This window comes from Sturnus vulgaris, chromosome 20, assembly GCF_052056855.1.
Source record: "Sturnus vulgaris isolate bStuVul1 chromosome 20, bStuVul1.hap1, whole genome shotgun sequence".
Classification (NCBI taxonomy): domain Eukaryota; kingdom Metazoa; phylum Chordata; class Aves; order Passeriformes; family Sturnidae; genus Sturnus; species Sturnus vulgaris.
The window spans coordinates 3,323,616-3,351,044 of NC_142262.1; the positions used below are offsets into that span (position 1 = coordinate 3,323,616).

At 39.5% G+C, this 27,429-nt stretch overlaps 1 protein-coding gene across 1 annotated transcript in view; it reads left to right on the forward strand.

Moving 5' to 3' along the window:
• Positions 1–5,736: 5,736 nt before the first annotated feature.
• PITPNC1 (phosphatidylinositol transfer protein cytoplasmic 1) overlaps positions 5,737–27,429 on the forward strand; it is a 43,432-nt gene continuing 21,739 nt past the window's right edge. The window contains exons 1-5 of the mRNA XM_088176811.1: positions 5,737–5,784; positions 7,144–7,292; positions 10,892–10,980; positions 11,413–11,420; positions 20,467–20,538. Of these exons, the coding sequence (XP_088032937.1) occupies positions 5,737–5,784; positions 7,144–7,292; positions 10,892–10,980; positions 11,413–11,420; positions 20,467–20,538 (366 nt within the window). The remainder of the gene's footprint in view (positions 5,785–7,143; positions 7,293–10,891; positions 10,981–11,412; positions 11,421–20,466; positions 20,539–27,429) is intronic.

Genomic DNA, 27,429 nt, shown 5'->3' on the forward strand with positions numbered 1-27,429 from the left:
AAAAGGCAAAGCAAACATGAAAGCAGCAAGAATGGCACTTCACAGCATGCAAAAGTCAACTGTTCCCACTGCAACTGTTTGTTTGTGAGGTTACAAAAGCATGTTCCCATGAATTTGAGCAACAGTAAAGAATACTGCTGATGCAAGTCAGCAGATGTGTAGTGCTTTGTGATTCACAGATGCATGCAGGAATTAATTGAAAGAAAAATTTCAAGCTCAACTCTAAACTCTGACTGGCCAGATTCTTTATATTTTACTGCAGGGAGTGACATTTATGCCACAAAATAATTTGCATGATTTGCTGGGGCCTCAAATCACAACAGTGAATTATGCTAACATTTAGGCTTTAGGACCTAGGTGTTTGGTGTTATTCCTTGATTGATCTTTTGTACAGATAAAATCAGGTTTCCTTTTGAGGACAATAATTTAGAAGTCTACCTTTGCTCCTGGAGCTACTTTCTTGTATTTGTGCCTCGGGGGACAGCCATTTAAAATCCCAGTTCATAAAAACTTTGCACTTTGGATGTTTCTACATGACAAAGAGAATGCAGTGCAAAGGTGCCTGGTTTGCTCTAAACATCTTAGCTTATAAACAACAAAACAATGCATTAGTGCAGACTCCACACTGCTGTTTGGCCAGGCTAAAGGAGATTTAGGGTCAGCAGGCTGGGAATCTCTGCACAGCACTGCACTGGGCTGCAAGAACCACCCCCCTTCTGCCTTCTCTGTTCACTATTCATGCTTTCCTTGCAGAATTTCCCAAGCAGTCAAATCCAGTCCTCTTTTCACAGGACCCTAGCTCACAATGTCATTATTTTACCAGGAAAATCACTATTTTAGAAATGCAAACCACTACTTTCACACTGGAAAATTGTGCTAAATAAGAAAGACTTCTAAGTTCAAATTAACATTGGGTTTTTCTTCCTGCTTTCTTTCCTGCCTCTCTGGGAAAAAAGGATTATTTCAGTGGCAAGTTTTCTTACTCTGCAGTGCTTACAAGTCTGACTGATTTCTCTCCATAGGAATGTCCTGCAGTAAAACCTTGAGCTGGTGGTTATCAAGAGATGCCCACCTCCATTGCTTGCAAAGTGGTAGCTCTGTGGCCCAACTGAAACTAAACCAAAGCAAATTCCTAATTCCAAAAGCAGCCAAGGAGGAGCCAACACAAACCCAGCCATACATGAAAAATCGAATACCAGTACACTGCACATTCCTCTATTCTTGTTAAAACCGATCTAGGAATGTTAATAACAAGGTGAACAAATCACTTTGTCAGAAGCTGGAGCTTGTGTCATGGAAAAGAGTTCCTGAAATGATTGTTAATGGCCGTGAATCATCACCTCCAGGAGCCTGGGGATCAGAGGACACAACCTCAGTGCTCCATCAGCTGGGGCTGTAATTGCCCACACGTGAGGGCTCTGCTCCCACAGCCACACGAGTGTGAGGAGGCATCAGCGTTCACCCATTCCTGATGAAATGATGTCTAATAATACCAACATGAAGGATTTATGGTTAGTGAGGGAGATAAAAGAAACCACTTCTCTTTAAGTAATTATCATTAAGAATGAAAAAGAAATTACAGGTGTGTCTTGTGGTAACAGCACTGAGCTGGAATCACTAGATTGAGGCTAAATTCCCTGTTCTACCACAGACATCTTTTTTAAGGTTGATGTATTAATTTCTGTCTCAATTAATCAAATATAAAATAAGGTTAATGCTTTCTTTGCCTGTGTTCAGTATCTAACTGGAAGCTTTTCATATCTATAGCAGTGTAGGGCTTAGGTCTTGATCAGGACTTGAAAACAATGCCCTCAACATCAAAACAAACACAATAGGAGACCTCAGTGTATCCTCTTAAACAAAGATATTTACTCAAGCAAGTACATTTCCAAACAATTTATTCCAGAGGTAAAATATCTTTGTAAAACTGCTGGGAAGAGATTGCTGGGAGTGACAGGCTGTGCATGTTTGGACAAGTAACTCACCTGGGGATCACCACGTGTGTCTCATGGTGGTCCTTTGAGGAATAATCAGCAACTGTTTTAAATAATTCAAAACGTGGAAAAGTGACAAATAATATTCTTATTAATGTTTTTTAGCAAAAAAAAAAATTTAAATTAAGTCCTGGAACACATTCACGAGGAGCACACAGAGAATCTTGCAAAGACCAAGACTTGTAAATAGATCAGAAATGTATCAATCAATTTTAAGATTGTTTTCTGTGAATGAGACAGCATTCTATAAATCATAATTCCTTAATAAAATTGCTACTCTTTTGCCATGATCAATGCCCTTGGTTTCAGTGTAGCTGGACAGATATAACTGATGATGAAGCTGATTCATTATATTTTCTTGCTAGAAATAAATCTTAACTAAATTGAGGTCAATGACAAAACAACTATTGCCACCAGTGGAAGCAGGGATGAACCTTCAGAGCTGCCTTTGTGCATAAGGACAGATCTGTTTCATTTCAGTTGTTGCTGCTTTTCTTCTTTTTTCCTGTTTTACCTTTGCAGTTTTCTGAGAACAGGACTAGAAGCCACTGGCATGTTTTAGCATGAAACTATGTGAGAAATACTTTCCAGTGTCAAAATGCAGCTCCCCAGTCATTACCTTAAGCAGGCAGAAAAGACACTCAATGTTTTCTGAACTCCAGCTCCTCTCTGCAGGAAGGGATCTCACTACTGGCTTAGAACAAAAAATGGCAGCACCATCCCTGATGGTTTAGTCTAATTACAGAAAAGTAAATGTAGATGAAAGTGTTCAACCATTCTTTTGAATATGAGAATTATGTAAGACGAAGACAGTGATAACTGTTACATTTTCTGTGAGCATTCAGATAAGAACTTCAAGGAGTGGTAAGAAAATTTCAGATACAAGATCATTTTGGCATAATTTCTCCTTTGAGAGAGTTTTATTTTTGACATTCCACCTGAATATGAAAGTTTGTACTCTGAAACTTGCATTGAATCAAAACCTGAGCAATAGGCAGTTAGGCAGAAAAAATTCAGACATGTTTATACAAAGTTTTCTTGTGCAGCTCCTGCTGGAGACGGTGGGAGCTCTACAAATGAAAGATGGGTGGAGTGGACCCCTTTTAAAATTGTTTCGATTTCTTTCTTTTTTTCCCCCCTCCTATCCGAGGGATAAAAATACTTCTGCTCTCAGTTTAAAACACAATCAGATTGACCATCCTTATGCTGTTGCTAGCATGAACCTTGTTTCTTGTATGGGTGAAAGCCAACAGCAAACACCATCTGCTTGTTGAAGGAGCAGGCGAGTCACCACCGAGACAAAATCTCATTAGGGCTTGGGAAACACCAGGGCCATTACCAAAGCTCCACAGAAATACCCTCAGAAACCCCTAATGCCACATTCTGTGCATTTGTTTATTGATGGTCTTGCTCTGATACTGAATAAATCTTCCCCTGTTAAACTGAAGAATTTGCAGAGGGTTTTGCCCCAGATTCAAATGCCTATCAGGTGCCATTGTGTGAAATTTTACTGAGTAGATGGTCTTGGAAAATTATCTTAGAGCTAAGAACACAGAGATTCAGATTGTGATAGAGCAAGATAAATAGTAGTGGCACATCAGTTTACCCTTGCAGGAATAATGTGTATCAATTACTGTTGTTAAGTGATTCTTAAGTGCTATTTCTCCACAATATCCATAGGAACTAAGAAAAAGCTGTGACTTTTTATTCAGGCATTTAAATTCCAGCAAGTTCTAAAAGACACATCTTTGCCTTAGATTTTATTCATTTTATTTTATTTTATTTATATATTTTATTATGTAAATAGAAACATACACTTGAAAAAATGCCATTTTATCTGAAATAATACTTGTGCACTCTCTGATTTAGTAAAGTAGTATTATTTTGGAAGTTAACATTTTCCATTCTGCCCTAGAATGATTTTAATATTTTGTACAGCAGATAGAAACAAATGAATAGCACACAAAAGAGCTAAGTTATCTGCTTTAAAGTACATGTACAAATATGTTTCCTTTGCAGGAGGCTTTCCAGCAGGACTAATGTAGCTGTTGGAAGGGGTTTGAACCCTTTAGGTGAGGCAGAAATAAGATGCACAGCTCCATGGGCGTCTGTCATGACAGGAAGAAAGAGCCAAGTTTATTCAGGAACACACTTGGTTTGATAGCAGGACTGCAACTCCCAGAGCAGAGAAAAGGAGATTGGTTCAGAGAGAAGACACCCCATGGCCAGGGCCTGGGCACACACCACAACAGGGCTTCTATCTTGGTATTAATTCCTTTTTATTGTGACCAAATTATCACCCTGGGAGAAATTCTCCCTGGCCTTGAGCTGGAGCAGCTCATGGGCTGGGAACAGAGCTGAGAAGCTCCAGCCTGGAATATTTTCCAGGCTGTAATTTTCTTACTTTCTCAATGTGTGTCCCACAGACTGCCCAGCCACTTCAGTAGTTATGAAAGGTCATAGAATGGTCTGGGTTGGATGGGACCTCAAAGCTCATTTCTTTCCATGGCACTCCCTGGACCAGGCTGCTCAGGGCCCCATCCAAGCTGCCTTTGAAGGTGGATATTTCTACTGGACTGCTGTCAGATCCATAGCTATGGCAAATCCTTGCCTGCAGAAGGCGAGGAGCAGTGGGGTTCCTGCAGGAGAGCTGTCCAGCAGTGGTGCCTTCTGTTCCCTTCAGCATCTTCCAAACGGGAGGCACCACACTGAGCTGCCTGGGACACCTTCTGTGAGATCGTGGCTGTGACTGGAACATGTGAGATTTTCTCCTCGGCACAGGAGAACCTTCCTTTAAGCACGGACTGTGAGCATCTGGAAAGCAGCTGCTGTTTGACAGCACTGACCCTCACCTGCAAAGTGCAGTGGGCACAAGGCTTAGCCCCCTTAAACTTCTGCTCAGATTCATTTACAGTCTTTGGGATTTGATATCTTGCAAGGATTTTGTGGTGGGGTGGGTCAATGAAAGAAGAACAACCTCTGCTGATAAAACCTGGTGTTGTGATGATGCTGGAGCAGATGAAGGTGTCAGTACAACCCCACAGTTGGTTGTCAGTGTGAAAGTTCATTCATCTTGGTATTTCTGAGCCAACATTTCCAACAGAAACTGAGGCGTTTGTATTTGACCATCAAAACTGAGAGCAAAATTGCAAAGGACTGTGTGGACATAGGAAATTGATATGTGCAATTATGAAACACTTTCCAGAGGTGTCCATGGCAACTAAAATTCATAACTTTATGGGATAACAAAAATCCCAATGGAGATCATGATCGAAATATTGACTTTATGTCAAACTGTAATTCCTCTCTCTACTCCTCATCTGACCTTTTCATATTCACAGGATACAAATTACTGGCCTCTTCCTTTCCATCAGAAGATAAGGACCTTATCACCTTTCTCCTTTTCTGCCATCCTTATCACTCGACAGACAGGAAGTCTGTGCTCGAAGGTGGTCTAATTGATACATATCTAATTAAGGCAAAGCGTTTTTTCTCAGCTTGTATTCAGCTTTGATGCGTGTTGCTTTGATTTCAGACCTGAAGAACAGCTTTGTGTGCCTGAAAGTTACTCTTTTTTAAACCGTACTAATTGGGCAAATCAAATGTACTACAAACTTGGCCTTCACTGTGCACTAATACATTCATTTTTGTTAGTGAAAAAGAGAAGACAATTTGTCATGGATCTAGTTAAAAGCTATGTGTGAGACTTGCAGCTCTTCAGAGCCTTTGAGATTAGGACAAAATGTTCAAATATGATGAGATAGAGAAAAAGGATTCAGTGGACACAAAGGTATAGAAGTGGATTAGCAAGTAAAACAATGTTTGGACTTACTCTCTTAAAGCAAGATGCAGGTTCCAAATTTCTTACCTTCCTGTGGCCTGTTGCTGTAGGGGAATAAATTGGGATTCTGTAGAATTGAGGAGCTAATATAGGGTGCCCACCATCCTCCTATTCCTTATCATTTTGTTTAGTAACTGTCTTATTGCCAATTGCTAATAAGGGTTGTGATGGTTTGGGGTTTTTTTTCTGAACTAATTGCTCTTTTGATTTGGACTTTTTAAAGTATGTGATAGGATTGCTGTCTATAATGCAATAACCACAAGAATCTCATCGAGTTTTCTGAGGTCAGACTGTCACCATGATTTTGTTTGCTTATGCTGAGCTAGTACTTGGCAGCTGGTGTGGTAGCTCAGCCATTCTCTAAATTAACAGGTTGTTCTTTGTGTTTGAAGGGGGATTGATGTGATTGAAGTGATTGCTATGCAAATGCCTAAACAAATTGCTCTGGGAGAGAGAGGGTTCCAATCAAGAAAACTGGATAGGTAAAAAGACAGTTTGTTGGAAGAACCCTGGTATGTTCAAGCATGTGCAAAGGACTTGAGAATAAAATTTCAGACCAGAAAATGATTGGAAAAGCACAATTTTAGTCTAAAAATCTTTATTAATGGAAGTTCAAGGATGTATTTTTGTTAGATTTCTTTGGAGGCAAAAGTCCTGATGTAGATACGAGACACAGTGAGAAAAAGATCAAGATTTATTTTGGTGTGATAGCAAAGTTGGGCCAATCCTCACAGTGTTTGGCTTCCAAAGTCACTTGAGAGTCTATAGAAAAATGATCATTAAAGTGCTTAAATACATTTTAATAATATTGTCAACTCACCCAAACTTCTTTTTTTCAAAGGACTTGGAGTCAACATGGTTTTTTTCTTAAGAGCTGGTGCTCCTGTCTCTGTGGACCAGCCATAGTTATCCCAAATCTTATTGCAGGGCTTCATTGTGTTGGCAGGGCAGGAGAATCCTGTGTCCCACAGAACTTTCAGAGTTCACCTGCTGGTTGAAGTCCCTTTACATTTCAGCATATGGAAGCACTAGATTAATTGTTTACTTATGCTTAACTGATACACTTCCAAAGTCTAATAGTAGAGGACTGGCCTAATTCTTTACATTTGTATGCACACAGGTTTTGTTATTTTTTCCACAAGTGATGCCATGGACTTCATAAGGTAATGGGAGGATCCCAAAAACACTGGTTTTCACCTTCAAACTACCTTTTATTTACACACAGCAGTATATCATTGACTAAGATTGGCTTTTGAATACATGTGTAACATAAAACTAATATACTTTGTTGTTGGTTTTGCCTTGCAGTACAGAATTGGACAGCTGTACATGATCAGCAAGCACAGCCATGAGCAGAGTGACCGAGGGGAGGGTGTGGAAGTGGTGCAGAATGAACCCTATGAGGATCCCAACCATGGCAATGGTCAGCTAACAGAAAAACGTGTCTATCTCAACAGGCAAGTGCAGTAAAACTGCTTCTCCCAGCATGGACTGTAAGAAAAATTTGCAAGGATTGCAGGCAATAGCCTTTCTGTTTCAAAAGATGTTCCCTTGAATGCATGCAGTTTCCTGGTAGCATGGGGAGGTGGGATAGATCAGTGACTTGAAATAGAGGGATTAGCTGTTATTCCTTCCAGAGCATCTTCTCCATGAGAAGGAATTAGAACTTGGAATAAGGATATACTGAAAATCAAAACTTTTGTTTCCTTTCACACTTAATTGTTTGTCATTTTGTTTTCCAAAATCGCTGGGGAAGGGGAGCCAAAAAAACAACAAAACCAGCTAAGTCCCACCCTCCAAGAAAGCCAAAACTAAACCATTGAAAAGGTTTAAGTTTCTCTCATCTCATAATCATGTCACAAAGCCAGCATTTTTGCTGACTGTATTTGGCCTCAGCAAAATTAATTGACATTGTGAATGACCATTGTACAATGTCAGCCTTCTGGACCACTAGGCTTAAAGACATGGTGGAAAATTTGGGGGTTTTCTCCCTGAAGTTCCATCATTCCTTAGAGTGAAGTGTTTGTCTTCCTGTGCTGACCTGATACTGCTGAGGACCAATGTCTCCACACTCACAGGCTGGAGATGTTTAGAAATACATATTTCTATGAGATATGTTGCACAATCTGTTCCCATTTTTACTACCTCTGATTGAATTGAATACCACTGCTTTTTTCTGAAGTTCTTCTTTTCCCCTGGACCTGTTTCTTTTTATTAAACTTATTCTCTGCAGCATTTTGGAGTGGGCATATAAACACTGCAGCTATTGCTTCTACATTGCAAGTTCCTCCTGCCCTGCAAACCTGACATATCTAACCTTAATTCAGGCCAAATTGAATCACCACTGATGTTACACACACACACACACAAGGGCTCAATAAAATATGTCTTGCCAACATTTAATATTATTGTAAGTATTCTCTCACAGGCTAGATACAGGATTTGGGAAAAATCAATATGTATTCCCACTGCAGAGCTCCCACAAGTCATGGGTTTTTAAAAAATGTTTCTGGGTATTTCTTTCCTGAATGTTAAAAATAAGGCTTTAAGCACTAAAGAGCATATTCAGAATTGCCACTTCAGGGCAATTCAGAATGACCAGAACATCCTAGAAGCCATGTACAAACCATACCTGGGAAGCACGAGATTCCTGGTGCTGCAGGCAATGGAACACAGGATTTCTTAGCCAAAGATAGCTACAAACATTGCCAAAGTAGATCTTTGTGTCTGCAACAACTCAGGACAGTTACCTACAGCTGTACTGGATGTTTGAAATCAGGTTCACTGAGTTTAATGATAATTCTGAGTCCTCCATCACCAGATTTGCAATTTGAATCTGGGTGTGGTGTCACAATGCCACAAGATATTGCATTACTGTTGAAGCTTTGTGGAAAGGATCAGGAGATTTTCAGGCCACTGTGGATTTTGCTGGCAGGCCAGGATGTCTCTGGAGGATTTCACTCAAGGCTTCCATACAGGATGTGCTGGAAACTTTGCCTCTGCCTGCCTTGCTTAGGAACACAACTTCCACCAGCACAGTTCTCTCTCTCAACTTTTCTTCTTCCTGGGTCCACTGCCCTAACAAACTTTGCTTTGCTCGATTTTGATCTGAACTGATATCTCTTAAAGAAATTTGAGACTGAACTTCATCTCGGTGGAGGAGAAATAAGGAAATAAGGAAAAGAAAAAAAGCTAATGTGATCCTCATACCTGTGCTGCTGAAATAGAGATATTAACTTTTCTTTAAGTGGACCTTGGAAGAATTCATGTGTGTCTGTGACTGGGACTTGCTAGTAATTCTGAGTATAATTTTATTTTTGCTCATAAAGTTATTTTTTTCAGGATGTGCTGTACTGGTGACAGTACATATAGGTATAGATAGACAAACAAATATGCCAAAAACAACAATAAACAAAAAAAGTGCAAAATGAGCAGATGTATGTTTTCTAGTGTCAATGTAACCTTAGTTATATTTAGAATTGTTTATTGCCTCTTCTTTCCTGCTGGAGCAATGTTTTCAGAAGCTGAAAGTCTGCATCCTCTGGTATTTATAATTTAGGCATCAGAATAAAGTTTAGCAGGGTAAGGGAAGCATTCATAAACACACTGACAGAGGCTGACAAACAGAAAATCTGATACAGGGAAGTCTATTATGCAGGATGTAAAATGCTGCTTAAAAGTCTGTACACAAGAAAGGTTTATGTAAAGAAAAGAATCCAGTTTTGAGCAATGTCATCAAAGAGCAAAAGTCAATGCACTTGGCTTTGAATCTGTAGATAATGTACTAACGTCTGCATTTTGCCTCTGGACAAATAAAATATTTATATGTAGCCAGATCATGGTTAAATAAGCCTTCATGATCCCAAATGTATTTTCTTCAGAATTTTGCTAATATGGAAAGTTAATGTACTTTCTGCACACAGTTATCTAAACAGAACTATTTCAACATTTACACTCGGGAAATTGAGGTTTGGAAGCATCTCCTGCAGCTCAGTACAGATTCAGGCTTGGCCTGGCTGCTCTGCTCAATGCTTTGCCAGACCAACACCATTTGATCTGAGTCCCCCAAGTGCAGGGATTTTTGTGGTGTCCGAGGTCTCCTGTCCTTGGAAGAACTAGTTCTGCATCTTTGTCCCTGGCAGCCTCAGTGCTTATAACTGAAGTCATTAAGAGAGGGTTGAAAGATGAATTATAGTGAACTTGCCTTTTCAAATGTTTCTTTGTTCATCATTTTTGGTACCCTCTGTGACCAGAGCACTGGAAACGAGAGATCCAAGAGCAATGGTAAAAAATGCTGCCACCCTTGCATAGTATTATTCAATTACCCTTTAATGATCCATTCAAATGGTGTATCTATGTCTTTAATTTCTGATTCTGCTGCCTTTGTACCACTACACTGGTGAGTTTTCTTGACAGAATGAGCTCTGAGCTGTAATGTCAGTTCCATTAATTTTCTTCACTTTTGTTATTTACTTTTCCCATCAGCAAAATGGGACTAATGCTGCCTACCAGCCTCACGAGGTGTTTTGAGTGATCTGCTAATTTTAATATAAAAGCTTCCTACTCAGGAATTGGTGTTGGTAATGTGGGAACAGCTGCGTGCCAGGTGAGCTGAGCATGAGGGTTTCAGTTCTGGCAGAGAATATGAAGGAAGAAGAAAGAATCCATAAGAAGAAATCATGGATTCGGGATGAATGTGGACTGAAATGCCACATTTCCTCCTGACCTCTTGTTAGAGAGTGCCTCCCTGTGGCTGAGCACACGGTGCCACCTTTACACCTGGCCTGGCCTCACCTGTGGAGTGTGGCCAAAGGTTTCAGGCCATGAATTCCCAAAAGGAGCAGCCTCAGTTCAGCCCAATCGAAGGTTGTTGCTCTGGCACCGATCTGATCCCTCTGTGAGGGGAGCACGGCTGAGGCAGAAAATGAAAATACTCCTGAGAAGTCTGGGTGTTGCTGTATCCCTCGAATGATGGGTAAATTTGGAAGTGTCTTTATTTCTACAGTACACGTACGTCATAATATATTCTAATTTTACATTTTATTTTTACTTTCAGCAAACTGCCTAGTTGGGCTAGAGCAGTTGTTCCCAAAATATTTTATGTTACAGAGAAGGCCTGGAATTATTATCCTTACACAATCACAGGTAAGGAACGTGGCAGAAATGATTCCTGCTTTGTGGTTTAGGGATAGTTCAGTTTATCTTCAGAAGCTCCAAGTTATATTTTGAACTACAAGCACCAAGCCTCTTTAACCACTCCTGTTGAACTGCATCTATTTTTTACCTTATATTTACTGGTGTCAGGAAATGAAGGTTATAGACTAAGGAGAGGTAAAAACTGGAGTGTTGTATCTATGCAATTTCTTGTTTGCAAAGAAAACATCAGGTGCTTGGATTCTGTTGGTATTTATTGTCCCATAGGCTTTAGTCAAGTATAAATCTGCAGCCTCTGACACAATCATTTTTATTATTAATGTGTGTTTACTGTAAGGATATTGCATAATTGTTTTATTTCACGTCTTTTTTTTTTCTTTCCCTCTTCTTTTTTTTTTTTACAAATGGACAATTGGAAATCAGAATACACAGTAAGTTTTTCTTCCTCTTTTTATTCTAAAAATAGAAAAATTATGTAAAATATAGTAGTGGAATCCAATCTGATTCCTTCTTAATATAACTTATTCGTAATTCATTCAATTGTGAAAATTTATTTTAGTTATTTGTTTAAGCAATTTAAAGGGAAATTTGAAATAATTCTAAGGTGATCGTATGAATTGTTTTTCTTTATCACTCAAAAATAATTTGATATGTTTTTACTTACCGACTGTAAGAAAGAGAAGCTTTTATAAAAAAGGGTGAGGATTTTAAGGTTCCAGTTGTTACATGGAGACATGAGAACAGATTTTATTTTATTTATTCTTTTATTAACTTATAAGATGCTCATCTCTGGTATAGTATCTGGGAAACTGTACAATCTGTAGACAAAATTAAAGATAATCTGGGCACAGTGCCCAGAAAAATCAGCTATTCCCTCTCACAGAGCTAAGGCAAAATATAGCACATAAATCATGAGAAAAATTGTTTAAATGTGCTGGCCTCGATAATAACAATAAGTTTCCTACAGCCTTTGGAAGATGAGGAGGGGATGGTGAAGAGGTTCCAGGTGAAGGGACCTTTCAGAAATTCCTGCTTTGGTTTAGCTTGAACTTCTGACTGCAGATAAACATAATGTAGATGTTTCTCTTAATTCTGCAGTGCTCAAAATGTTTGTGCATATTTTTTCAAAGCTCATAAAGCAAAAAGAGAAAAAACTATATTTTAGTGTGATAAAAAGTAAAAAATAAAGGGATTTAAAGGCTCAGATCTGAAAGCTGCAGAGCAAGAGTTGAAGCTGTGATAGCCAGGTTTGAAAATCCAAAGCAACAAAGTGCTTTTCAGTATGTGCTACAGGTACTTAGAATATTCATTTGATTGTCAGAGGAACTCCAAATATCCCAGCATGGACAGTGGTGATGAGGGACAGATTCTCAGCTGGTTTTGCCAGAAGAGACTTTCAGTAGGGTCTGTCAGAGTTCACATTCACATTAATTAAGGTTTACCTTTGATAGCATATTTAGTTTTAAGGCAGGGAAGTTGACATTTGCTGCACTGATATCTCTCCATGGTAAATTTTTGCTTTAGCTGAAAGTAAATTTTAATGTGATTTTTTTTTTCTTTAACTGTAAGAGACAAGTGGGGATGATGCAAAGGGTGGTGGCAGACAGAAATACATATCTAAATTTGAAATGCAATACATTATTATAACCAAACAGCAGTGCTGTACTCAGAGAATCTGAATCAGGAGGTGATGTCTGTCTGGTCTGGTAAAACAACACCTGGTGCAGGTTGGAGGAAGGTACAGCTACAGAAATGTTCAAGAGCATCAGCAGAAGTGATTGCAGCGTTAAAGAGACATGGAAAGAAAAATTTAATCAGTCCAGAAATGCAGAAGGTAGGCAAAGCAATCACTAAGTGACAGTGTAACTGCCTAGGGGAGCTGGGGACTAATTACTCACCATGGTGCAAGGAAACACAACTAGAAATACTGGGAGGAGATCAAGGAAACTGAACTTCAAACAAAAAATCTAAAATATGTATTAATGGAGCTGATAGGCTACGAATTTCTCTTCATTGAATACAGAGACAGTGCCTTTGCCTCATGCTGTTGAATCTAGAACAAAAATGTTAAACATACCACTGGGAATAACTGCTATCCCTGTCTGGAATATTTCTCTAAATTTGATCTTCTGTATTCATTAGAGAATTCTGAAAGAAAAAATAAGCCCACAGACATTGCCCAAAATATGTAAGATAGCTTAGAAACCCTTTTCTTAAAGATCATAAATTCTCTCTGAAGGGTCTGTGGGACATGGTGAGAGTCAAATTGAGCCTCATTTCAAGGAAAAGTCATTCTAAAGGCAGGCCAATAATTGGATAAATAAAGCATAATCTTATCGAGTCAAGTACATACTGCTCTGTGGTATTTTCACACCTTATTAACCTTGTAAGCTCCATTCTAAATAAAGAGAACGACCTTAAAGGCTCAGCATGTTATTTCAGTGAGTGTTAGTGATTTGGAAGAGGATGTGAACAGCAAACTGAACCTTACTGACAGTCTGAAGGTTTTTCAGTTGTAAAATATGAAGGCTGTTGAGAAATTGCATTCAAGCCCATACTCTGGCATTCAGAAATGCTCTATGGAATAATTTCATGAATTTGGTTCTCCTGTGAATATTATGGAATTCATAAATATGACCTTCTTAAAGACCTGAAATTAGGACACCTAAGAGAAATTGCATCAAAAAATAATTTTCAGGAATTTCAGAATATTGTTCTGTGCCATCGTTGTATAAAAAGCCAAGAGCAATTGGATGCATGCAAACAGGAATGGAAATTATACTGTCATGATATTAGTTCTCTGTAATCTGGATCCAGTTATGATGGCATCTGCTTTAAGCAATGTTATTTGTTACACAGCAACCCCCTAAATTTGACAGCAAATACCAGGTCTGCTACTGGGTATTGACAACCATGTTAACAGCATGTAAAGCAACTGACACACTTGAGATAATGAGTTTAACAGAATATTGCATAAGTGATGCTTTTGTGGGGTGTAATTTGTGCTATAGGGTCATGTCAGCAGAGCATTTGCAAATGCACCTCGTTTAAGCTGCTGTGCAAAAAACTTCCTCCCAGGAAGATGACACACAGGGACTGTCCCAAGAAGTGCTGCATCAGAGCTGGAGCTAATCCTTGAAAGCTTCCTGCTGACATTGAGAGGGAGGAGGAAGACAAAAATACTGTCAAAGCTGAAGCCAAAGGAAGTCATCCAAATTTGGGGGTACTATTTAGGGAATAAGATATTCCTGTAAAGTTCAAAGTTTTAGTGGTTGGGGTGTTAGCTCAGAATTGTATGTGAGAATGTCTCTTCAACACTGGAGCTGCTTTGGTTTTGATCTTGTCATTAGAAATCTGACAAGATATCTTGCTAAAATACATGTTTAGGTTTTATCTACAAATCCATTTATACTGTGAGTAGGTTGATGTTAAGATAATAAACCTGGGATAGCGTATTCAGGATGCAGCAGAAAGGGAGCCCAGTAGGAGAAACTGCAATGGATTCCACTCCATAAGCAATTCCAGGACTTGGGTATGGTCAGGTGCCTCCTGCCCAGCTACACCTGCTCCTGGGGAATGGGTGCTGTTAGCTGCTGCCTTTGCAAAGAATTCCTTTGCTAGTCAGAGCCTTTTCCTCTTGGAGGATGGAGACAAGATGCCTTGCAGGTCTCAACAACCCCTTGTGTGCCAGCTTATCACTGCCTTTGCAAATATGTGTATTTAGTGGAAAATATTTATACTGTTCACAGTGGCAAGAACAACTGAACTTTCAGGAGGCTTTGTTATTTTTATTTCTGAGGTTGCCCAGCAAGATTAGAAATAATTAACTAGAAAGCAAACTTGTGTCTATTGCAAACCAAACGAAAAAGAATTACATAGAACTAAGTTTCTTTACCTGCATTGGAATATTGTTAGAAAATAAACAGCACAGAGCAAATATCCATTCGACTTGCTCAAGTGACAGTGGAGATTCTGGACAAAAAAAAAGAGAGGAGCCTCAAGCAAACAAATAATCAGATCATGAATGTTTGGTGACTAAACCATGGTACAAAATCTTCATGTGATCAAAGTACACTGAAAATGAGCCAAAGTTTAGCTCTCAAGCTGGAGTAGAAAGTGGTTAGGAAAAATACAAAGGAAGTTTAATCAAACTCCTCTGGGTTTGAGGGTGCAGTTCAAGTGTTTACCAAGGATCAATTCAAACAGACTTGCCACCTGACCTGAACGGCTTTGGTGTTGTTAGCAATATTGCAGTTTTGGGGCTGAAATTTAAAAACAGCTGGATAATTTTTTTTGTGCATAATTTATGGACAATTGTTAGTTTCACAGTGATATAGACAAAACAAACATTAAAATGGCATTGTCTTCTCACGAGGAGGAGGAGCATTCCTTCAGCATGCCAGCGTCCCAAATCTCCTTATGAATAGAATATAAATCCAGAATATTTATGAAAAACAGTTATGGAACAGAAAGCAGGAGACAACAATTCCTTTGATGATTTATCACAATGACATTTATTCTTCTACAGCAAATGACTGAGGAAAATAAAATTAAGTCATCTGGTATGTGTCAAGGCCCCAGAGTGAGAGTTGCTAAATGGTCCATTACTGACCTGCTGGTTTCTGATTACTTTTGAGAACAGGCATGTTTTGTGCTTCACTTAGCTGCTGGTTTATCCATGAAGTAAATTATCTGGAAGGAATGTTTTTTCTATTGTTATTTTTATAATGAGATGACTTGAGAAGGAAAACAGTTGTTTCAGATAAACATTGTTGTAGAGTTTTTTCCTGTCTTCTCTTTATCTGATTACCAGCCCTTGAAATTTAGATCTAACCCCTCACTCTTCAGTACTGAAACTTTTCTGCAGTTTGAGGATTTGAAAAGTCTGCATCAAAAATGCAGCAGAATCCTGCAGAATACTGCAGGATTAGAGCCTAATGCAAAGTTACTACCAGCATCCTCCCATCTTACCCCTCAACTCAGAAAACAGGCTCACAGGTGCCATTGTCCTGGGAAAACACAGATTTATTTCCCATGGAGGCTCTAGCAAAAGGAAGGATCTCTGTACTATTTATAAGAAAAAAAATAATACTGTTTTTTGAGAGCTGCAAACGTGTATTCTCATTTAATAGCTTAATTCCATTGAAACAAGTAACTTAAACTGCTTGGAAGAATTCCCCTTTATCCAGCACTGACTTATTCCAAAGCAATCCAGCCCCCTCTCTGATGGATGGGACTGTCATTTCCACTTGCCCATGCTGCTTTTCACTTTCTCTCTTCTTCAATAAGCAGGTTACTGTTCCCATGTATCAAAGAAAGAGATCCTAAGGGAAGGCAAAGCCAGAGATAAGAGTTTTATAGCGGTTGGAGGCAACTTGTTAGTCATTGTTCCATCTCCAGGTTATTGTATACAATACAGTGGTTTTCTTGCTTCGCTTGTTTATGAGAGTTTTGATCCCTTGTTTATTTTCAAGCCCTGTTTTTTGCATTGTTCTTTTCCTTTCCACTCAGCAGCGCTTTTGTTTGCTGTTTGCCACGGTCCTGTGCTTATCTTGCTTTCTAAATTCTCCTCCCTCTCACTGAGTCACATCTTTCAAATGCCATCACCCTGCCCAGCCCTTTCCGTCTATTCTCCTCCAGCCTTGTCACCCTGATTGATGCTGGTTTGTGCCTGGGTTACCTGATCACACAGCAGCTCTGGGGAATCACATGCACTGGAGCAATCTGAGCTGAGTCAATAACTCCCCATTGTCCATTTTCCAAAAAACATTGAATATTCCAGTTTCCATCACCTCACAGTCCCACATCCTCTTTGTCACTTACAACAAAGTTGGGACTCCATTTCTCTTTCCCAGGTTCTTGATCTTCAATAAAGAAATGCTGTTGTTGAGCACCAAAATAGTGCCCAAAAATTTTGAATTTAAAGGATGTGATATATGAAATCTACCCTATGGAAAAGACTTGATTTTCTTGAACACTCTCACCTCATTGTAGCAGTGACTGTGTTCTTTGTCTGTGGATGTCTGTCCATGGAGATTGCTCTTTAAAAAGTCCTGTTCCACCTGTGCTGTCAAAATAATGCATATGTGACCATAGAAAAAAATCATCAGTCTGAGAAGTGGTGGAAGATGAGAGGGGACATTTACATGAAATGTCTGCCTTGCTGGGCATTTGTGTTAAGATTTAGGGAAATATGCTTCTGCTGCTTAAAAAAAAAGTGGGATTAATTTTTACTGTACAGAAGTAACTGCCAAGGATTGTGGATTAATATTCACAAGGAGCAGGAGGGGTGAAGAGCAAGGATGAGATCTCTAGCAGGTCTTTGAACATTCTGCAGGAAGAAACCACATGGAAAATGAAACCAGCTGCAACATTATTGATGAACTGGCATGGCTCACACAAAGCAGGTTCCAGAGGGTGAAGAAACCTCTCTCAGAACAACATATTGGCAACTCCAGTAATTCCCACAACCACCTCAGGTGTAATTACTATGCAAAGGTTAATTTGACAGTCCTTTCCATTAAATGATTGTCACACCCCGCGTGTGTTTGATTGTCTCTTTAAGACTTTGGCAAGTGTTTTGGCACACTTAGGTTCTACCCTGTTCTTGTAAGTGTTGCTTATTGCTATGGCAACGCTAATCAATCATCATGCTAAAAATAGGCCTTTCATTTTTCAAGAGGTTATGTGTAGGGAATTGCAAACGCAGGCTGTGCTTTCCATATGCTGCTTTCATTCCCTTCCTTCTAACATGGAAATACCCCTGCTCATGGCTGGTAATTGCTGGTACACACTCCTGTTACTGCACTAGGTGCTCTCTGGAGCCTTAAACCTCTCCTGGTTCTTCCAAAATTCAGGTGCCAAATACAGAAAGTTTCGGAAAACAAAAAAAAAAAAGCCCTGAATATTCCCCTTACTTGTTTTTGCGTGTTACAGGCGTGCTGGGGTATAAGAATTTTTAAAGGCGTTTATAAGACATCTAAAAAAATCTGGAGGTGACAATACCTAAGATGCCTCCTTTGAGAGCTTTACACAAAGACACCTTATCGTTGAAGACGCTGTGACTGAAGAATTTGAATTATTCTGCAGAACTTAAGTTTAATTTCAAGTTAAAGATTGAATTTGCCACTATTTCATTCCCAAGAGGAACCTTGCAAGCTGTAGTGGTAGTGAAACAGAGAGCTGGAAACAGCACCGTGTGCATTGCTGAGTGTGCTCGGATCAATCGCCTGCAGGTCAGTGCTGGAGGAACACGGGCCCCGGAGGAGGCAGAGCACAAAGGGAGTGGTGCTCAGAAGAAAACAAGAATCTGCTAAAAGGTTTATTACCTGCTATTCACTCCCTAGTTTGATTCCGACTGTTGCATAACAATTTTAATCCCCAGTTAAGTAAATATGTGGCCACTTGAGGGGAAAAAAACCCAACTTTTTGCATGATGAATAATAGTCTTTTGAATGATGCATAAACAGTTTTCTGGTTCTGCCAGAGCCCTCTGCCAATTAGTCAGAGTGCAGCCGATGAATCATGAGACACATTCTGTGAAATGTTCAAAAATTTGGACCCTGTTAAGTGTTCCTGTAAGGCAGCGAGACCCCCCACAGCTGCTGGAGCAGTGGTTGCCAGCCAGTTGAGTTTCTGAGAGCGATTTTTTGCGGTGGAGGACCTTTCTGGTGAATTTGAATTTCATTTGGGGTAAACCCATGTTACCATTTATAATCTCAAATTAGGTTGTTGCAGTTCTCTCCTTCCTATTAAACACACAGGGAGGCTGCCTGTGGGTGGCTTTACAGAAAGTGGCTCCCTAATGAGGTGGCTTAAGGTAAATGGCACCATTCTTCTATGTTGTTCTAAGGATCCTTGGGCTTTTCTTAATGTTTCTTTTTGAAATACAAGGTTAGAAGATCTCTTGTTTAAATTAGAGTTTAGATTCTGGGTCACAGGAATCAACAACTCTACTCAAGCAGTGACTTGTTGAGCTGCTCCAGGAGTCCCAGTGCAGCCTCACGTTCAGTACATGGAACAGTGACATTTCAGTGTCATGACCATGACCCATTGCTGGCAACCTCTGGACAGTGATTGAAAATAGCAGGCATTTCTTTAATACCAAGGTAAAAGGGAAATCTGGCATTTGGCTTTATTCATAATTCCCTCTGAAACTGAATCTGTGCTTCAGATCAACAGCACGAAGGGGGATTGGCCTTCCATGGCACCAGAACCTTTTTTGAGGAATCTGTCTCACTTGTTTTTCCAACAAGGATTTATTCTAGATGTGCTTGTTGATAGTGAGTATCCTGTGATCAGAAGAAGACTGAACAATGACTTATTGGGTGATACCCATTGAAGGAAAAATGTATTTGCTGCAGTCTCCAAGGAGCTGCCTTCTCATTTTAATTGTTGTAGGACACCCGGCCTCCTAAATGCCCTCTTCCCTTACTCATCAGCCCCTCCCTTAGAAGAACTCTGTGAATGTTTTCAAGCCTGAACTTGGACCAGCAGCGTTGTGAGCCCTGAGCCATTCAGACATCCCCATTGTATAACCTGTATGTACAGCCCCTGAATTGCCATGGGGGATTAGTGATGCCTCACACAAGGAACTGGCAGTTAATGCAGGACAGCCTTGGTGACTAATAGCAAAGATGCTGAACTGGTGTCATTTAGAGCTGGTTAGACAGCTGCTCTATCTGCCTGGCTGAAAACTTGCTTTGAACAAAGAACTGTGAAATGATAAATAAAATATATTTGAAATATTTATTATGATGGGATTATGTTGCCTAGTATTACAAATTCTAGTCTTCCTAACTAAGATAAGCAATCCTCAGAAAAATACATTTATTCCCATGTAAATACGGAATATTAATCTTAACGGGAAAACATTGGTGTATTTCTTTTTTTTTTTATTGGAATTATTATCTAAAGATTTATCTGGATTTAGTATAAAGGAATTTTCACAGGGGCTCATAATCCATCTTAATTTCATTAATAGGAAATTATGCTAAAATTCATTTCTCACTGAAAATTAAGAAGAAGCCCTCACATATGAAAGCATTGCTATCTGTTTGGACAGGACCTGCATCTGGTGAAGTGTCCTTGGGTTTTTCTATGTGAGGGATAGACTGATCTATAATGAGGGATATTGAGTTGCTCTCAAGATCTTAGTGAATTGAATTTCTTGCAAGACGTTCAGGACATTCATACTCCTGGGCATAGTGAGCATGAAAACTATTGCATCTAATTATTCCAGACTTCCTATACTGATTTATTTATATCTTCATTATAATTTTCAGCTTTTAGATAGACTCTCTGGGTCCCTCCAGAATCATCCAACCTTTCAGGTTTACGTTCTGTGAACATTTACTCTTTTTCTTGAAGTAACCTGAAAAAAAAGAGAAAGGTGATGCCAACAGGGATGTACTGAATGTGTCAGCTGAAGAAGCAAGCCTTATTTCTTGTGTTAAATATACTTTTCTTTTGTTGCAGTGTTCGTTTTTGCCTAAGTTCTCCATTCATATAGAGACAAAATATGAGGACAACAAAGGAAGCAATGACAGTGTAAGTATGACACCTTGTGCAGAAGTTGATTTAATCCTCTTTGTTAACCACAGTCTGTGTCCGGGGCCTGGAGGTGTCTCAGTTTGGGAAAAAGGCCCCATCAGACTTGTGCCTTTGCCCCTCCCTGGGTTTTGAGCAGCTGTAGAGGAGTTAACTCTGAAGTACCAGGAGATGAAAGATCTGTGTGCTCACCTTCCTTTCTGCCTCTTCTATTCTATTTGTTCCTTCTCTGAACACAACATAATTAACATATGTGAATTTAGTCGTGATGAACATTTATGGAAAGTAAATGAAAGATGACGGGGAGGGGGTGTTTGTGTGCTTGTATTCCACTTTCTGTGTTTCACATTATTATCTCTGAATAAAGGGGGTTGAATTCCAAGGAGGTGTCAGGAAGAGCAAACAGGAAACTAAACAATGGTCAGACATGAGAGATCTCAGTGAGCAGCTCAGGGAGAACAATGGCTGTGACTTGGGCAGTGCTTTTGGCAGTCACTTACGAGGAGTTAAAAATTTTCAGAGTTAGAGCTTAGAGATGAGAAGGACAATTAACTATATCGAATCTCTTTAGAGGAAGGGTGGGAATGAGTAACCAGCAGCTGCTGATCAGAGAGGCACAGGAGCAGAAGGCAGGAGGTCAGTCAAATTTTGTTGTGCAGATAGCAAAGTAGAGTCATACACCTTGCAAAAAAAAAAGAAAAATTACTTTCAATAAAGCCCAGTATGTAAAGATTGAACCCTTGGGTTGATACACAAATATGTTTCTCTCTGTTTCATTTTGGTATGTGTTGGCTGCAGACTTATGGGAAGAAATTCCTTGTAGGCTTGAAATAAAGTTTAAATGTCTGGAAATTTTATCTGTAAACCAGAGACCCAATGATGGGGGTGTTTGAACTCATTCTTGAGAAGGAAAAAGGCAGTCAAGCAGATTTTAAGGGGTCTGAGCACAGCCTTCTAGTGTTTTGGGGTGTCCCTTCAGCAGCTTTGGTGAGAGGAAGGTGTTCTGTTCTCCAGGTGGGAGGTTCATTTCCCTCAGCCCCCTGGGGCTGCCTGTTCATGAGGCTGACAGCTGTTGCACTGCTTATGGCAGAATAATTACACATACAAGAACAAGGTGGAATTTGGAAGAATGCTTTTGGCATGCAGACACTTTCCCACTGGGAACATGACAGGGATCATCTATTAACCTCCAGATACCAACCACTCACAGTCACTGCTCCTCTCAGCCAGATCAGTGAGTGAGTTAAAAAGAACTGTATTACATTACCAGCTAGATGAACATTGTGTAATTTATGTACTTTTTGATGTTCACTTCTGCTTTTTGGCAGCACTTTAATTCAGAGCAAGCCCACACCTTTGGTTTTGGGAGGGTGCAGACTAATTTTCTGGTGCTTTATAATGTCAGCAGTGAGCAGACATGATCTGGGCTGCTGTCTGACAGAGGAAGAACTGAAGCTATTTAAGCAGAGTGAATTCTTTCAGTGTGCCAGCTTGTGGCTAAAATACTGTGAATCAAGCCCTGAACAGTATCCAGCCAGGGAATTCAGATGAAAGTGGCACAGAGGTGGGATACTCCAGTGATGTAAATCAAAGAAACTCTATTCTGCTTGAATCCAGCTCTTCCAATGTCATTTTTACCGGAGTGCCAGTGGGGTAATATCATATTACCTTTCTATTGCAGCACCTGAGTCACAGACTAAGCCAGTGTTTGCCTAGATTAAGAGATTTCACTGACCCCTACTTGAACTGAGGAGGAGAAAGAGCAGCTGAATTGAGGGTTGCAGTCCAGCCCTAATTTCCCTGATTTTGTAATTCTGAGAGCTGTGCTGTTCCCTGGTGTGAACACAATAAACCAATAGAAGATTTACGTTTTTGTGCTCCCATGACCTTTATCTGGGACCACAGACATGACTGGTACAGCACTGAAATGCTGGAAGGTTCCTAAATATGGAGAGGCTTTTGTTAATTCAAACACCTGGAACTAGGTGTTTACTCAATGGGCAGGCTTAAACTTCCCTTAAGAACTTGCAAAGTGCATTTTTCCTTTGTGTCAGACAAGTTTAGATTAAATGTCATTGTTTGTCTGGGTAGAAAACAGCAGGAAGCATAGCACCCATTTCTTAGATTTCCATAGATCCACTGTATTTTCCTTCACTGCAACTATCAGCCTTGTCTGATGAAGAAATAATTAATCCAAAAAATACTTCTGTAAATTTTGCAGTTGTAATGCAAAATAGACTGATTGAATATTAATGTTGCAGTAATGAGGGCAATAATACAAATCTGATTTTAAGTCAGCTATTTCTGATTATTTTTAGATCATGCAGATTTTTTGAAATCTTTGCACTCTGATCTATTCTTCATTTCCATACTGTCTGATAAAGTAGATATTGATTGTGAAAAGCAATACTTAGACATAAGGATTCTAAAACTAATTCCACTGATCCATGGAAGAAAGCAATATAAATGGTCTTGGGTTCCTGTCATTTGGCAGGCTGGGATGTTATTAGAGTTATTTTATTTAATATGTTGTGTTGTCTGGTATAATTCTAGCTAATTATTGCAATATATCTTGTTGTAAGTTTCCTACTGATTCTCCTTCCCATTTGACATGATTGAAGATAGGAATGATACTAGTGAAAGATGGTACCTGCTCTGGAACCTGATTTTTGTAGGTCTTAGACTTCATTATCATTCTGTTTTAAATGTGTTAAAGCATTCTTGTTCCAGTCTGTTAAAGTTTGCAGTTGATTTGCACAAATATAACCACTGACAGAAAGAACAATGGACAATAAATGTCTTTATTTAGGTAACCTTGTGTAATAGTGCAGAACCATAAATCTACTGAGCTGTGATTTCAGTGCTCAGAGCAGCTGATTTTGATGTATCCCTTGTAGATGTTCCATGGTAACTCTGTTCTTAGAAAAACAGAGGCAGTGTTGGATGAGCATGTGAGTACATCAAATATTGTCCCTGCTACCTTGCAGCTCTACAGCTTCATTAATACTGTCAGAAACTGGACCAGTGAGTCAGGCCAGTCACTGTTTCCTCTTGTAGGTCTTTTAAATTAAAAGTCAACTTCTTAAAGAGAAATTTTGTTTTAATTTTACTTTTATTTGAAATTACAGAAAGGAATTTTAAAACGTTAGAATATTTTGTGAGGGTGGCATCTGTAGAGTTCATTAAAATATTTCTTCCCTTTATGTATGCTGAGCTTCTTGCATTGGTCAGGATGGCACTGGGCAGTGCTGGGCAGGGGCAAGTGCAGATACCTGCAGCCAGCAGCCTCAGGGGGCACAGAGCAGTGTCAAAGAGTACAGTAATCACAGCCTTCTCCCAAAGGAAAATTAGCCCTTTGGGAATTTGAATATAGATAGATAAAGTGTGTATTCTGAATATTAAAAACATAAGGGACATCCAAGAGAATTCTTACAGGTGTCTGCTGACTGAAGTGATAGAAATCTGGGTGGGAGTTGCTGCTTGTGTGTCAATAAATTGGGTGTGTGCTTTCCATGAGAAGACTTCCTCGAGCTCTTTTTTTATTTGGACAGGTATTTTCTTTCAACCATCCATTGACTGCTCAGTATTTGTGTGACAAAGGACTAATTTAGTCGGGCCATTGTCTTGCTCTCACCTCTTTCCCATCTCTTTTTCTTACTATTTCAGTGTGCACTACAGACACACATTTTGGTTTTTTTTTTCCTTTTAGTGGTGAATGCACCAACTGTGCATTACAATCAGCTGTGTTGATTACAGGGAGCCACCATATGGCTGCAGTGGCTGCTGTAATCAATGCCCAGCCATGTCACACATGCTGTCCCTGGTGTCACTCTGGTGCTGGGGAAAATGTCTGCAAAGCAGCTGAAGGTACAGGAAAGGCACAGTGGGGACAGACACTGCTCAAGCAAATCACTGAATCACAGAGACATTCAATTTTCCCATTTGTTGCACAAGGATCATTATGTTTGCTAGATTTCTGTTGGTTTGTTTTGTTTTGTTTTTTAGTCACAGAATTAATTGCTGCTGATATTTGGGCAGTGATTTTTTGCCATCTGATGGTGTCTGGGGAAAGCAAAAAAATGTACAGCTTGTCAAATAATTCAAAGGTTGTCAATAATGAAAATTCACTCTATGTAAAACTTCCAGTGCCTTGCTCTTTGTAGCATAACATTTTTCTCTGGAAAACTCAGTGGCTGGATCTTGATTATGAAGGTAAAGTAAAATAAATTTTAGGTATGGCAGCTACCAAGAAAATCCATTTCTAGTTTGGTTGAGTTTAGGGTGATTTTTTCTCTATTTCTGTCTCCCATCTTAGTAATGTGGAACTAGGTTGTAACAAACTTGAATATAGCACATGGAAATTAAATGTAAATTCACTATTTAAGGCAACTGCCATGAAACACTGATTTCAGCTGAAAAGGATTCAGCTGTGCCCTGGTTTAGCCTCACTGCACCACAGGATCTCATTCTGGAAACTGTCAAAAGGATTGCTGGGCATGACTCAAAATATGGTAAAGTCAAAGCAAGGGACACTTTTAGGGTGATTTTATTTGCAGCCGGACTTTTCCTATATGATGGTACTGAGTATCCCATAATTTACAATGAAAAAAATCATGATTTTGTGATGCTTTTTCCCCCCCTCTAAGAAGCCTGAAAAGATAAAGGCAAACAAGTGGAAAGGTCAGTCCGAAATTCCCCCTGAGGGAAGATCTCTCTTTCCTGAAGTGCAGATCCTATGTCCCAAGCACATATGGCTATCACAGAACATATGACAAGGCCCACACTGACAGAGTGTGAACAAGTGATATGGTTGTGCCTCTACTTTTTGATTTTTCTAAATGAATTACTGAAGTTAGTCAGTAAATCTGGCACTTGAACTAGATGTGACTTAAAAAACCTAATCCCAGTAAATATTATAGATTGTCTATTGCGGTCTTGGAAGCACTTTGACATAATTACATAAAAATCCAGTTCTCTGTCCAGAAAGTACAAATCTTAATGAGATATTTCATAAGGGATGGAATAATAGAGGAGTCGTGACATGGAGATCAAAAGGAGCAGGGAGAATGGCTGCAGGTAAATACATAACTGTCTTTCCTGCTCTGTGGCACCCAGGGATATTCCCAGCCAGTTCAGGGAGCCAAATTTTCTCTTCTCAAAGAGAGATTCCATCTTTTTTCCATTTAAAAATTGCTCCAAATTATGCATGTCCAGATAAATAGTTTCATCCCATGAACAGGTGTGAAATCAGTCAATTCCTGTAATCTCTGCCCAAATAAATCTCAGAAGGAAATTAGGGAATTTGAAAGTAGCTGAGGTTGCAGCATGACTTACTGAAAATTTACACACTGAATAAATTCCATGGATTTACTTGTGAGTCAGAGTTTTCCTTCAGAAAAATGAGAGCTCCAGTGCAGCAGGTGACACAACCTGCTCAAGGTGTGCAGCATCACACCAGGGAGCAGCCAGGGGTTCTGGCCATGGCAATCTGCAGAGATGAGAATTTCAAGGTGGAAAGTATATTTTGTGCATTTTTCTAAAGGAAGAAAAGGATTATTCTTGCAGTTCTCACCACAATTAAAGCCCTGCCATGAAGGAGCTGTCTCTTTACAGCTTCTGACCACAAACTCCTCGTGTTTAGGCTGGGAAAAAAAAAAGCATTTTGTAGTAATGACAGAGCCAAACACCTTTCCAGCTGGTAATCCCTTGGATGGTTCCTTTGCTCTTGAAGAGGGGAAACAAACATCACAAAGAGAATCATGTATTATGAAACAAAGCCAAGGCAGAGGCACAGGTGTGACCCTCTGAGTCCTGGTGGTGCAGATGAGTGAGGAGTTTGCCAGTGTGGATGGAATCAATGCATTCAGCAGAAACTGGTTTTGTGCTGTTCCAGCCCAGGTTAGCTGTGGAGATTGGCCATAAAACATTACATTTTAGATTCACTACATCTGAATAAAATTGAAGCCAGCAACTTAGCCTGAAAATAGAAAAAAAGGGAAAAAATAGGAAAAAATGCTTGTAGAAAAGAGGATATTCAATTTCCTATCATATCCTAACCTGACTTTCTGTTCTGATTGTGGCTACCAACAGAAGGGAAGTCACTAGCAAAGGATGTGCCAGGACATGTCTTTGTAGGGCAGGAGAGAAACAAAGGAATGCAATTTAAGTTCATCAGGACTTGCATTTCTGCAGTATTCTGCATGAGCTTTCTTCAGGTTCTGGAATCACCTGCCTGAGGGGGTTTTGTGTACTTTTCTTTTGGTTTCTGATCGGTTGATTGGTCAGGTTTGACTTTTTTTGGTTGGTTGGTTGGTTGGTTGTTTTGGGGGCTTTTTGTTGCTGTTGTTTTGGGGGTTTTGTTTGTTTTTTTGGTTTTTTACTTTTCACCAGAAGAAAAAATTGAGTGTCATAAAAAAGATCCAGTTGAAACCTTTCTCCCACTTTCTGTCATTCTGTGGAAATGAGTTTTCATTCCTCTCAGGAAGGAGATGTATATAAATGTTTGTTGTAAAAAAGCTGTCACGTTACTCCCCCTAAAATAAAACCAAAACCCGCAGCAAAAAGGCCACTTCAGTCTGAATGTTGCTCTTTGTTTTCCATTTGATTGTATTTTAATCTCAATTAATTACTTGGCTTCCAAATGTAAAGCCTGTCCAGTTCTTTCCAATATAATATTTAATATTCTGTCTTTCTACATCATCTACTTAAGGATACAGATTGTTCTCACCATTCAGCTTCTGCACATTTGCAAATACAGTTGCACAGATTGGGAGCCTTATGCTTCTTTTTGTGGCCTTTAATCTTTTCCTTTAAAACTTGCTTTAGTCTCTTTGATCCCAACCACGATAAACCCATCCTCCCTACAGGCTTTCAGGCAATCCAAGATTCTGT